Source organism: Triturus cristatus, chromosome 8 (genome assembly GCF_964204655.1).
Source record: "Triturus cristatus chromosome 8, aTriCri1.1, whole genome shotgun sequence".
Taxonomy (NCBI): Eukaryota; Metazoa; Chordata; class Amphibia; order Caudata; family Salamandridae; genus Triturus; species Triturus cristatus.
In genome coordinates this window covers 1,116,904,534-1,116,916,939 of record NC_140591.1, presented here as the reverse complement: position 1 = coordinate 1,116,916,939, position 12,406 = coordinate 1,116,904,534, and the positions used below count along the sequence as shown (strand labels likewise).

Genomic DNA, 12,406 nt, shown 5'->3' with positions numbered 1-12,406 from the left:
CTGGGTGGAGACCAAGCACAGGCCTCTAGAGCCTGAAGGAGTGTTGGCCAACCTGCTCCATCCAATCCTGGCACTGCTCTAACGCAGCACGAAAGCAGCTCAAGGATTGGTTAGGGGTGTTCTTCGTTCCACAGGCTTCGAAGGACAGCGAGGAGGACCAGAGCCCGTGGGTAAGTACACTTTAGATTTATTTACTGAATGTAATGAATAATGCATGTAGTTTGTTTTATTTTGGAGGGAGGGGGTGTTTTTATTTGGGCTTTTTAGGGAGGGTTTTTTAGTATTGGAAAATGTGTTTTTGGAGGTGGTGGGGCACGGGGCACCTCGCTTGCCCCACAACTTTGAAAAGGTCACCTGCCACTTCTGCATCTTAACTAAAAAAAAACCCTAATCCTTTCTCAGTCCATGAGCCCTAGAAAGAACGGCACCTTTGGGAGCTTCATGCACATTTCAGGTGAGAGACCTGCACCAACCACCCACACACATACTTCAGTGGTGTTTTGTCTATCAAATCTCAGATCATTAACAATCTCCCACTCTACATTCACAAAAAGTAATTCTGATTAATACAATTAACTCTATTGTATGGTCAGGTTAGTCCTACTCTTTGCAACACTACTCCTCTACACAATATCATTTTCACATGATCACCTCAAGCTTTCGAAGTATAAGCACGTTCCTTCTTGCTTCTCTATAGGACCAGACCAGGTCTCGCATTGTTGTCAATTTACTTTTCTTTTGGTGTGCTTGGTACTGCCTTAGTCTGTTTACTCTCCCCAAGCGTTTCCTTCTGCCGCTGACTTCTCCTGCCAATTCCCGCCGTCTTGCCCTACCGCCGGCCCCTCCCACCTCTCAGGACTATTTATGGAGTTCACTGCACAGCCCCTGTTAGCAGCCCTTTACCTCTGTGGTCTTGCCTTGCCACTCCCATCGCTGACGCAGATCGGCTGCTTGGCTCTGTCTGCTGTCCACTCCTCAGTCTTTGAGCCCCCAGGTTCACGGCTGCTTTAGGGCTCCTGCACTGCCATCACTGCTGCATTTTTCCCTTCCTTTTCTAACTTCACGGTAATTGTACATGATATGTTTTTATTTTGCACTGTTTCGTTTTGTTTTGGTCTATTTTTGTGTCAATTTACTTTTCTTTTGGTGTGCTTGGTACTGGTTTAGTCTATTTATTCTCCCCGAGTGTTTCCTCCTGCTGCTGACTTCTCCCGCTAGTTTCCCCTTCCAGCTCCGACCCTCCCGCCTCCCTGCCGGCCCCTCCCACCTCCCAGGACTATTTATGGAGGCTCCTGAGCAGCCACGCCGCCAGCGTGCCAAAGGTAAGCCCGTCTGCGCCCATTCGCACCTGGAACACGCCCAGAGACAGGGCCCCTGGTCCTCCCACCGTCCGCTGCTACTCCAACAAGGAACTCCTGGCCCTCAACTGCAGACGCCACAACACCCGCTAATTCACGTCCTCTCTGCGATCTAACAAAGGACTCTTCGCCTGCCACCAGTGCTGATTCACCTGCCACATAGGACCGCTTTCACACTCTGGACTCTGCACCGCTACGGCCCAAAAGACCATTACCAACCCAGAACCACTCTAATGCATCCTGCTCAATGCCCGATCCCTCAGCAAACATGCCATGGAAATCTGGGACACCATCACCACCCTCACATCAGACGTGGCCTTCATCACTGAGACGTGGCTCACCCCACCTCGAACCCAGACATCGTGATCGCCATCACCACTCCTGAATGCTACAAGATGGTACACCAAGACCGCCCCAACAAACACAGTGGGGGAATCGCCATAATATTAAAGGAATGCATCCAATGCACTGCCTCAAATGACGACCCAATGCCTCTCATGGAGCACCTCAGCTTCTGACTACAATTTGACGCCAAAACAACAAGAAGCAACCTTGCATACAGGCACCAGGACCCCGCCGAGCCTTCTGCGACACCATCCCCAATATCATCGTCCCCCTCGCCATTGACTACCGCCACTACGTCCTGCTAGTCGATCTCAATTTTCACATCAAGGACACCAACTCCACCTCTCTCCTGGAGAACCTCAACAACATTGGCCTCACCCAACTAGTCACCGAAACCACGCACAAAGCCGGGCAGAATCAAATTCACTCACACGATGGAGCTCATATGGACCGACCCCGCAATAGTCTACTTTACCATCTCTGACTCCCAACACACCATTCCCAAGCACCACAGCACCACCCACTGTTGCTGGAGCAAGGTAACCAAGAGCCAATGGATGTAGACTCTCAGCTCCACACCACTTAACACAGCAGCCAATCTCGACCAGGCCATCCACAACTTCTCCACCTGGATCAACAAATGTGCCTACAGAGTTGCCACATTGAAACCAGCAAAAACCAACAGAACCTCAAGACAAGCCGGCTGGTAGACCCCAGAGCTCAAAACCACCAAGCAAAACTGCTTCTGACTTGGGAAGTGTTGGCGCATCACCAATGACCCCTCCGGCAGAGCCACATACAAAACAGCCCTCAGCGACTACCACTGGTGCATCAAGGAGGCCAAAAAAACAGCCATCACTGACCGCATCCATGCCGCGTCAAACTTCACCAAGGAACTCTTCAAAATCATCAAAGAATTCTCCAACCTGGCAGCCCCCTAAAACAATGTCCACCCTTTCCAACAACTTCTGCAACACTCTCTCAGACTACTTCCAGAGCAAGGTTGCCACCATCTACAACAACTTCGACTCCCAACCCACTATGCTTAGCCACGACAACCTCATCTATCCAGCAAACACTTGCCCTGCCATAACAACCTGGTCTCCACTCGACATTCAGACCACCACTGTCATTATGTCTTCCATCTACTCTGGAATATTTTAGGAACAATGGTTCAAGTGTGACCTAAAAGGTCCAAAAGCAAGTAGGGTGACCCAGAGAGGGGCACTGTTTTTTTTACAAATGAAATTAATTCAATAGGGAGCAAGAAACAGAGTCTGTAAATGGTCATGTAGGAAAAAGAATGACAGACATTTATTTGAAAAAATTCAACTTTAGGGTGCTCACATAATAAGTAAAAGAAAGCGTGGTGTGAGATAGTGATAGTGGATTTTAAAAAGACATAGCATTGACAACAATATATAGTAGAACTCCATAAATGATTTATACATGTTATGAGGAGTTCATGTTGTGAGGTGGTCCAGCCAGCTCCAGCAGCAGCAGGACGTCTCTGGCTGCTCGGCTTCAGGCACCCATTCATTGCCCTGTCGCCTCTTCAAAGAAATTGCTACTGCCCAGGCGGATCTATGCACTGCCCAGCTGCTTAGCCAAAACACTTGATTGATTTTTCCAAACTAATTCATCTGGCTGTTAGTTAAAACTGCCTACGTGGAGCACCTGACTCCCACCTTGGAGCACTGTCCCTTGGAACTACCCAGCTATTTTCAGGTTGTTTACCTTAAATACAAATTACTTCGGACCAATCCTTCCTTCATTTATCTCTGACTTACCGCCAGCGCCCACGCAATCCAACTAGCTCACCATTGTCCTGAAGATGAACCCCAATAATCGGGTTTGAAACGCCGTCGAACACCCCACAACATGAACTCCTCATAACATGTATAAATCATTTATGGAGTTCTACTATATTGTTTTCAATGTAAAGTCTTTTTAAAAATCCACTATCACTGACCCTTTACAGACTCTGTTTCTTGCTCCCTACTGAATTAATTTCATTTGTAAAAAAAAAACAGTGCCCCTCTCTGGGTCACCCTTCTTGCTTTTGGACCTTTTAGGCCACACTTGAACCATTGTTCTTTAAATATTCCTTCCCACCCCAGGTTCACATATCAGGGTACCCTTGTCTCCCAAAACCCCCTTCCATCTGCTCTGGGGCACCAACTGACCCCTATCCCCACCATCTCTCCAACGTCAGAGAAAATATAATTGGCACAGAAATCACCAACGTCCTCAACGTCTCCATCTCCACGGCTACCTTCCCAGACAGATGGAGAGACGCCAAGGTCAGACCCCTGCTAAAGAATCCCTGTGCCTACCCCAGCGACTTCAAAAACTACCGCCCGATCTCCCAACTCCCTACTCCCATACCCAGCCAAAGTACTCGAGAAAGCCATCAACCAAAAGCTCCCCGACTTCCTAGAGTGAAAACAACTACTCGAAGCCTCACAATCAGGATTCCAGGCTAACCACAGCACGGAGAATGCACTGATCGCCGCCACAGACAACATCCTGATTCTCCTCAACCGAGGAAAAACGGTGGCCCTGATCTTCCTCGACCTCTCCGTGGCGTTCAACGCCATCTCCCATCACATCCTCATCGACTGACTCACAACATTGGAATTTGGCAACAAGCCCTCAAATTGCTAACCTCTTTCCTCTCAGGATGCACAGAGCATCCAACTCCCTCCCTTCACCTCAGCTCCCAAGGACATCATATGCGGCATGCTCCAAGGATCATCCCTCAGCCTCACCCTGCTCAGCATCTACAGGACCCCCCTCGCAGACATTCTCAGATCCCACGAACTTAACATTATCTCATACGCTGATGACACCCAGTTCATCCTCTCGCTCACAGAGAACCCCTGCAACGCCAGAACAAATTTCCGCAAAGTCATGACTGACTTAGCAAACTGGTTGAGAGACAGCTGCCTCAAACTCAGATTCAACAAAACAGAAGTACTCATCTTTGGAAAAGAAACATCCACATGGGACCACAGCTGGAACTCGGACCTACCCCCACAGAGACAGACCATGCACGCAACCTTGGCATCATCCACAACAGCCAACTAACTATGAAATGACAAGTGAATGCAGACGCCTCATCATACTTCTACACCTTACACATGCCCCCCGGGATCTATAGGTGGATCCCCAAAAACTTGTGACACAGGCTTTCGTCACTAGCCGTCTCGACTATGGCAACGCTCTCTATGCTGGAATTCCAACCAAGCTCCTCAAGTGACTTCAGACCATACAGAACACCACAGCCAGACCCAGTTTAAAGCTCCCCAAATGGACTCAAATCACCCCTCACCTCAGAGACCTCCACTGGCTACCCATCCAGAAGAGATGCCAGTTCAAGATCCTCATGCATGCATACAAGGCCTTACACAACCAAGGACCATCCTTCATCAACAATCGTATGAACTTCCACCTTCCCGCAAGAAGGCTGCGCTTTGCCTCACTAGCCCTTGCATACACCCCCCGCATCCATTGTAGCTGCAGCAGGACCCCTCCTTCTCCTATATCGCTGCCAAGACCCGGAACGACCTCACTCTCCACCTCCGAACGGCACCCTCCATGGTGGACTACAGAAAGCAACTTACGACCTGGCTCTTCAATGTAGACTGGTCACTTCATCGACCAGATACCCCCAGGGGTGATAGTTTTGCACTATACAAATATTGTTTGATTAACACCCAACCACAATACTAAGTATGGCAACAGAGAGTTTTAACAAGTACTCTTTGCTATAATTCTAGTCCTTCTTGAAATCCTTGGGGGGATTGTACCCAGCTTGCTACTCTTTTCTCCCAAAACCACTTGCTTAGCTTTTAGAATGTGTGACCTTAACATGAAAGTTTTCAGCTAAGGACCGGATATAAAAGTAATGGCTCATCTCTTGAAATATGGTTTAAGCCTTGGAGACCGTGGGCCTCCATCCTCCTCGAAGAGAGGAGAATCTTTTGAACATGGCAGTAGTCATCTACGAAATGGACAATCTGCCTCAGTCCCATCTATGGTTTCCCATTTGCTCAAAGTATGGCCCAATGAGAAGCCAGTAAACTGTCCAGTCAGGTGTCAAAACCTCCAGGGTATAGTAATTTAAACAGGGGGGTTGTTTGCAGCGAATTTACCATTAAAAACACAGAGAAGAAAACAGATCTCAACATTTAATCACAGGTTTTTAAGCATTATTGGCGCATAATCATATCTCTCTGTAATCACTTATGAAAAATATGATTATTCCTTTTTGTGCAAACCCTGATGTAAATATTCCATTAAATTAAGTTGTTACCCAGTAAAGGCATGCAGATAAACCAATCATCTTCTCAGATGGTAGCGCTCTTTTCTGAATAGTTCTGAAATGTTGCATGCAAGTGACAGGCAACTGATGTCACCAGTGTCTTGGAATCGCTGCAACAATGCCGCATGTAGCATGCATGTGATAAATAACTTTTAATATTATATTATCAGTAACCTCAAAAGAGCCTTCGTTTTCTTTTATGCAGCGCCAAACGTTCAAAGTTTCATGAAGATAAGAGGCTGGTAGACCCTTTGTTGCTCAAGAAAAAAATCAGCAGACCAGGGAACGCTGGAGACCTTGCTGTTCTCAGCAGTCTTCTCTGCTACATCACGGAGCTCGCTGGGTGGGTGACGCAGCAGAACAGCAAGACACCCACCACCTCTGACATCTCAAGCAGGAAGGCTATTGGCACCACAAAACATCTGGGTCCAAACAACAACAGCAGCATCAACAGCAATGCCAAACGTCCAACTAGGTTCCAGCTTTTGCAGTCCAGATTTATGAACCCAAACCGCGAGCCGCCAATAAAGAGGACGAGAGAAGTTGGGAAACTCATTTTTAAAGAAAAGCAATCTGTCAGCAGGGGAGGCATAGGCATCAATATTTACAAAATTGACAAAGCAAGAGAAAAGAAAGAGAAGGACACAGTGGATGAAAACAAAATGCCATCTGACCACATAAGGTGGACCCATCCTGCTGGAAAAAATGCAGTAAAAAATATTCTACGTAAGTTTATCGCAGCAGAAGAGAAAGAAAACGAGAATACCGGTGTCAGGAAAGAGATGTCTTCGAAGAGAAATCTGCCCAGAATAATCAGCAGGAATTCGGTGCTGTCAAAACTAAAAGAAAAGTTTGAGCAAACCAGTTCCCTGTGCTCAGTGACAGAGCTTAACAAACCTCTGGCACCCGCTGGTGGTAAGAGCAAGAAAAAAGAGCCAAAAGCAAGGCAAATATGCAAAGCAGAAATTGGAGGATTACAGATCACCACAGATGCTGTCACCAACATAAATCGACCTGCCATCCAACATATGGTGTGCACAGAAGTCCCCCCACCCTCATTTCATGCTGTGTCTATCATAAGCAGCCCTCCCACCTTGCTGATGTGTAGCACTGAAAGTGTGAGCTCGCGAATTGTTTCCTGCTCTTCTGGTACCATCAAACAAGCTGGAAATACACCTGCCAACAACAGCTTGGTTATTACACATAGTGGAGGAACAGATACCAATAAAACAGAAGTTCTAGAAAAGAGTAATGGTGCATGCTTAGGTCAAGTCAAGAATGGCAGCCATTCCCCAGATGAGATAGGAGAGTTGAATCAACCTCCTACGACGAATAATGACAGTTTTGAGACTGCAGAAATGAGTGAACCTCAAAGAACCAGTGACATAAACCATACCAATGGAACGCCAGGAAACACGATGAAGCATGGGAAGAGAGAGAGACCATCAAACACAATCCTGAATGGGCATGTGGCACAAAGTGTGCAACCCACCCTGTCCAGCACTGCTGAAATTCAGAAGCCACTGGAAGACATGACAGAGAAGGTGGAGACAGATCGGTGCCATGAAGCGCTCAATGGGCTCCCAGATGATCACTGGGCATCAGACCTAGGGTCAACTGAGCTCAGGGGAACATATTCAATTCAAACTCCCAGTGAGATCCTGACAAACAATATAGTTGATATTAAAGAAGTAAAAAACGTAAGGCCTTGTTCTACCAACAACACAGACCCTGGCAACGAAAGGCCTAAACCAATGATAGCCGACATGGAGCATAGTACATCACTGAAAAGGACACTCAAGGGTGAAGTTAAGGAAAAGGCACAAACAAATAGAGGAGAAAAAAACGAGGGGATACAATTAACGGGAGAAGGGAACTATACCCCCCAAAACATAGAGCCTGGCGATGAAAGCCATAAAGCAATGAGAACAGACCTGGAGCACAGAAAAACACCAGAAAGGGCACCTGAGGGTCAATTTATGGAAAAGACTCTAACAAATGCAGGAGAGAAGAACGAGGGGACACAAATAACGGAAGCGGGGCGCAGTGCCACCAAAAACACAGAGCCTGGCAATGAACTGCCAAAACCAAAGACGACAGGCATGGAACATGGAAAACCACTGAAACGTGTACTTGAGGGTCAGGTTGTGGAAAAGGCGGAAATAAAGACAGGAGTGAATAATAACGAGGGGCTACAAATAACGGGAGAAGGGAACTACACCCCCCAAAACATAGAGCCTGGCGATGAAAGCCATAAAGCAATGAGAACAGACCTGGAGCACAGAAAAACACCAGAAAGGGCACCTGCGGGTCAATTTATGGAAAAGACTCTAACAAATGCAGGAGAGAAGAATAAGGGGACACAAATAATGGAAGCGGGGCGCAGCGCCACCAAAAACACAGAGCCTGGCAATGAACTGCCAAAACCAAAGACGACAGACATGGAACATGGAAAACCACTGAAACGTGTACTTGAGGGTCAGGTTGTGGAAAAGGCGGAAATAAAGACGGCAGTGAATAATAACGAGTGGGCACAAATAACGGAAGCAGGGCGCTGCTCCGCCAAAAAAACAGAACCTAGCAGTGAACTGCCAAAAGCACAGAAAGGCGATATGGAGGATAGAAAACAAATCACAAGGGCACTTGAGGTTCCTGTTACGCAAAAAGCGGAGATAAATAATTCCTACTGCCGTAGTGATATAGAACCTGGTACAGAAATAGAAGAGCGGAGCAGCGCTGAAGGGAAACGTGCCAATATGGCCGCTAAAAGGGAGACGCAGCACACCGTTAATATGGAAGGCACACAGAAACTACCTGAGACTTCTGTATTAAAAAAGGTGAATAAAGGGCAAAAGAGCGGTCCTCGAGGACAAAGCGGGTCGATTAGCGATGATAATAAACGTAATATGGAGCCTGAGCCTGAAATACCAGGTGTCATAATGCTGGGCGGGAAAAATAGAGAAGAGGCGGGCGCGCTGGTATGTGACGAGCTCAAGGTCGGAGATATTTTCGAAGACATGACTGACACTAAAATAGACTTCGCAAACGAGGGACTTATCTTGGCTGCTGCTTTAAAGAGACTCCCTGTCTCGAGTGACAGCAGGGCTCCTGCCGACTGCAAAGCGGATACAACAAAACAGAGTGAAAATTGTATGGATGAACACAAGGTGGCAGAATCCGGGGCTCCACCCACATTCTGGGCAGTGTCGCATTCTAGCGTTGTTTGCCAACCGACGTCCTTGACAAGCCCGCCTTTATTTGTCACTCCAACAGTTTCTTCAGTGTCCTCACACAAGGAACTTATTAATGAGGCTGGCAAAACGGGCCTAAAAAACACCATAGAGGGTGGAGGTTCATCTTCCACAGTGCAAAGGACCCTCAGCCATGGAACCCAAAAAATGCTCCTAGTGGAAAAAGTCTCAGTAAATATCCCATCATTATCTCACCAACATGCAAGGGCATTTTACAATGTGGAACCTGCTATAGAAACCTCCAGAACGGTGCCTCATCTCCCAAAGGTTCACGAAACACTCTCAGTGGCATCTACAAAAGACAATGAGACAAGACTGAAGAAAGGCCTTCCTTCACTACCTGGAATTGGAGCAACACACAACACCAATAAACATAAGAAAATCCCCACTAAATCACGAACAAGTGAATCTAAAGTTGCAACAAAGCCAAAAGATAGCCTGGCAAAAGCAGAGAAGAAGTCACCCAAGTCTCAAACTCCAGCAATACAAGGAATGCAAAAAGGCCAACCAGACACAGCTTCGCAGCAACAAGGCAAACAGGTCGAGAGCAGTATGGATATGCCAAAAAGAGCCACCAGCCAAAAGTATCAGATACCACCTTCAGATGATGCAGGCAAACACAGAGAGACTCACGAGGTTGAGCCGACTCAACAAGATCAGTCTGGTAAACCAAAGAAATACAAGGCAGCTTGCAAGGACGCAACAGGTGTGTCACAAACTGCAAAATACAAGGCAGAGAGTTACAGTGAAAATAACAATAACAAAAAAATAACTTTCAAACCACTTGTTGTAAGGGCAAGTGACACCTTCAAGCGCTACACCTAAACAAAAGTACTCATAATAACCATTCAAGAAGCATGGAGACATCATTAGTTTGGGACAAATGGAAAATTTTAGGTAGTTGTGCAGTCCCCGAGCAATTTTCAAATGACAAGTGTTGTGTAAATTAATATTTTTGGACAGCAGGAAGATGAGGCAGCTAAGCAATTGTAATTTTGTTCATTTCTCTACCTTTGAGGTCTGTGTAAATCTGTAAATATTTCCCCATTTGCCAACCTCTCCAGTCTCCATGTACGTTAAGACGTTATGCACCTGTCTGTAATGCTTCCTGTGGGCACATTCAACAATATCCACAACAGGTGTGGTAGTAACATAAATATTGTTTTCCAAATATCACCCTCTTGAACAAGAAAATCTACACATATTAGGTGTATGCCCAGTGGGTGTGGTACCAACATAAATATTGTGTACTAAATATACTGCCTTATTGGAGTAGAAATTCTACACTAAATAGACCGGTATTTTTGCAAACAACATTTCATGTCATGATATTTCTGCATACATTATTCTGGCATATAACCCCACAAAAGAAACCAAAAAGCTGATCAATGGAATGCTTCAATTAATCCAACCACTTCTAATTACTCGGCGGCATACTGCAATTGATTGTTTTTTTCTTACTGTGCCACTCTAGACAGACACCAGCCATAGCCAAATCAGTCTTGGCCCTACTCCAACAGGACAGCCTAACTTTCATGCCAAGACCCTTCCAGATGGGAACACAAGCAACCCCAGACCAGTTTCACCCTGTTAGTGAAGTATAGCTTGATCCTTAAGGCACAGTAAGGATGGGACCCTCATCTGGACACATCTGTTGCGCAAAGATCGTCATGGGATAGATAGAGAAGGGTAGATTTACTCTTCTAACTTTGTATGAATGTACCTGTATGATATAGTGTAAGATGACATTGGAGAGTCAATATTGTCGAAGAGAGACATTAAAACATCGATACTGCGACTCCCCACCGACCTGTTACTATGAACAAATTCTCCGAAGTAATTGCACATAAACCAGTCACTGCAATCAATATTTAGGTATTTATTTGTTCAGGATTGATATTTTAGAGCTTCATCATAATACCAACAGGAGAGCCAGCATTGATAAAAATACATAATTGCACAGCCAGTACAATGTTTTTTACGCTACAGAGTACAAGATAAAATTCTGTCACATATTGGCAAGGTAAGTCGTATCGCAGGTCATAACTGTGAAATAAGCCTAGTATGTGAATGAAATTGAAGTGCATTATGAGAATTGGTTTGTTGCACCATAACCAGGTCCTAAAACAGCATTGTGCAAGTTGGCAAATATACACCAACAGCTGCTCTCCACCCATACACTTATTTTGAGAAGTTACTTGCATAGATAACTCAAGATTTTACAAATTTGCAAATGTGAGCATTAACATTACGTAACGAATAAAGACCCTACGATTCACTGGAGAGTTTTCAACACATTGGATGAATTTGCTATAGATTAATAAATATTAAATACATCCCAATTTTTGCAGCAAGACCGTGACCAGAGACAGCACAATCCTGTGTAAGCTATTAGGGGGAGGCTTCTCAGCATCTGACTGGTGGGTGATAGAGCGGATTTTTTTGTGTTGATTCCTTTGTTTCTAGTAAGCAGAAGCACAACTTTCCCAACAACTTTGGTAACACCACTTGGATTTACACAGTACATAACCTTGTTTTCTCTACCCGAAATGACACAAGCTCCATCCCGATTCAGACTTGTCATTCTGCCTTACTTCAATTTTCCCAGTGGGCTACAGACTATGGGGCCTTTCTCAGATCTGGTTGGTCTGCCATAGCCCAACCATTGAAGGTCCCACATCCAATGAGGACTGCAACCTCCTGTAGTGTGGGGCCGGTTTGAATATTTTTGTCAGAGCTGAGTTTTGTTTCTAGTCCAGATCTGTTTTTCTCTTACGAGTGTCAAGTTATTTTTATAGTGGACGAAACAAAGTTTGATTCATGTAGGCCCTTTCACATGGGGGATATACAAATGAATGCTCAGGACACGGTTGTATGATAGAGGCAAGCATGGCTAAACCATGTGTGCCTCTACCACGCAGCCCAAAGTACGAATGTTTCTTAACCAAGCATTCCTGTACCATGCATGCCTTTGCCATGTCATTTCTTGGTAAGGCATGAATGGTAAGGGGGTATGAGTGGCTAAGGTCGCCACTACTTTGACCCCCCCCTCCCTCTGCCCTAAATTACACTACCACGACCCCCTCATTTCCGTGCTGTCCCTAAAACTAAAACCCCTTCCACTG

At 45.8% G+C, this 12,406-nt stretch overlaps 1 protein-coding gene across 1 annotated transcript in view; it reads left to right on the top strand.

Annotated features, from left to right (window-relative positions):
- The window catches only part of ADPRHL1 (ADP-ribosylhydrolase like 1), a 554,849-nt gene extending 543,234 nt beyond the window's left edge, over positions 1-11,615 (top strand). The window contains exon 8 of the mRNA XM_085622701.1: positions 6,236-11,615. Coding sequence (XP_085478827.1) covers positions 6,236-10,106 — 3,871 coding nt within the window. The 3' untranslated portion in view covers positions 10,107-11,615. The remainder of the gene's footprint in view (positions 1-6,235) is intronic.
- Positions 11,616-12,406: the final 791 nt, after the last annotated feature.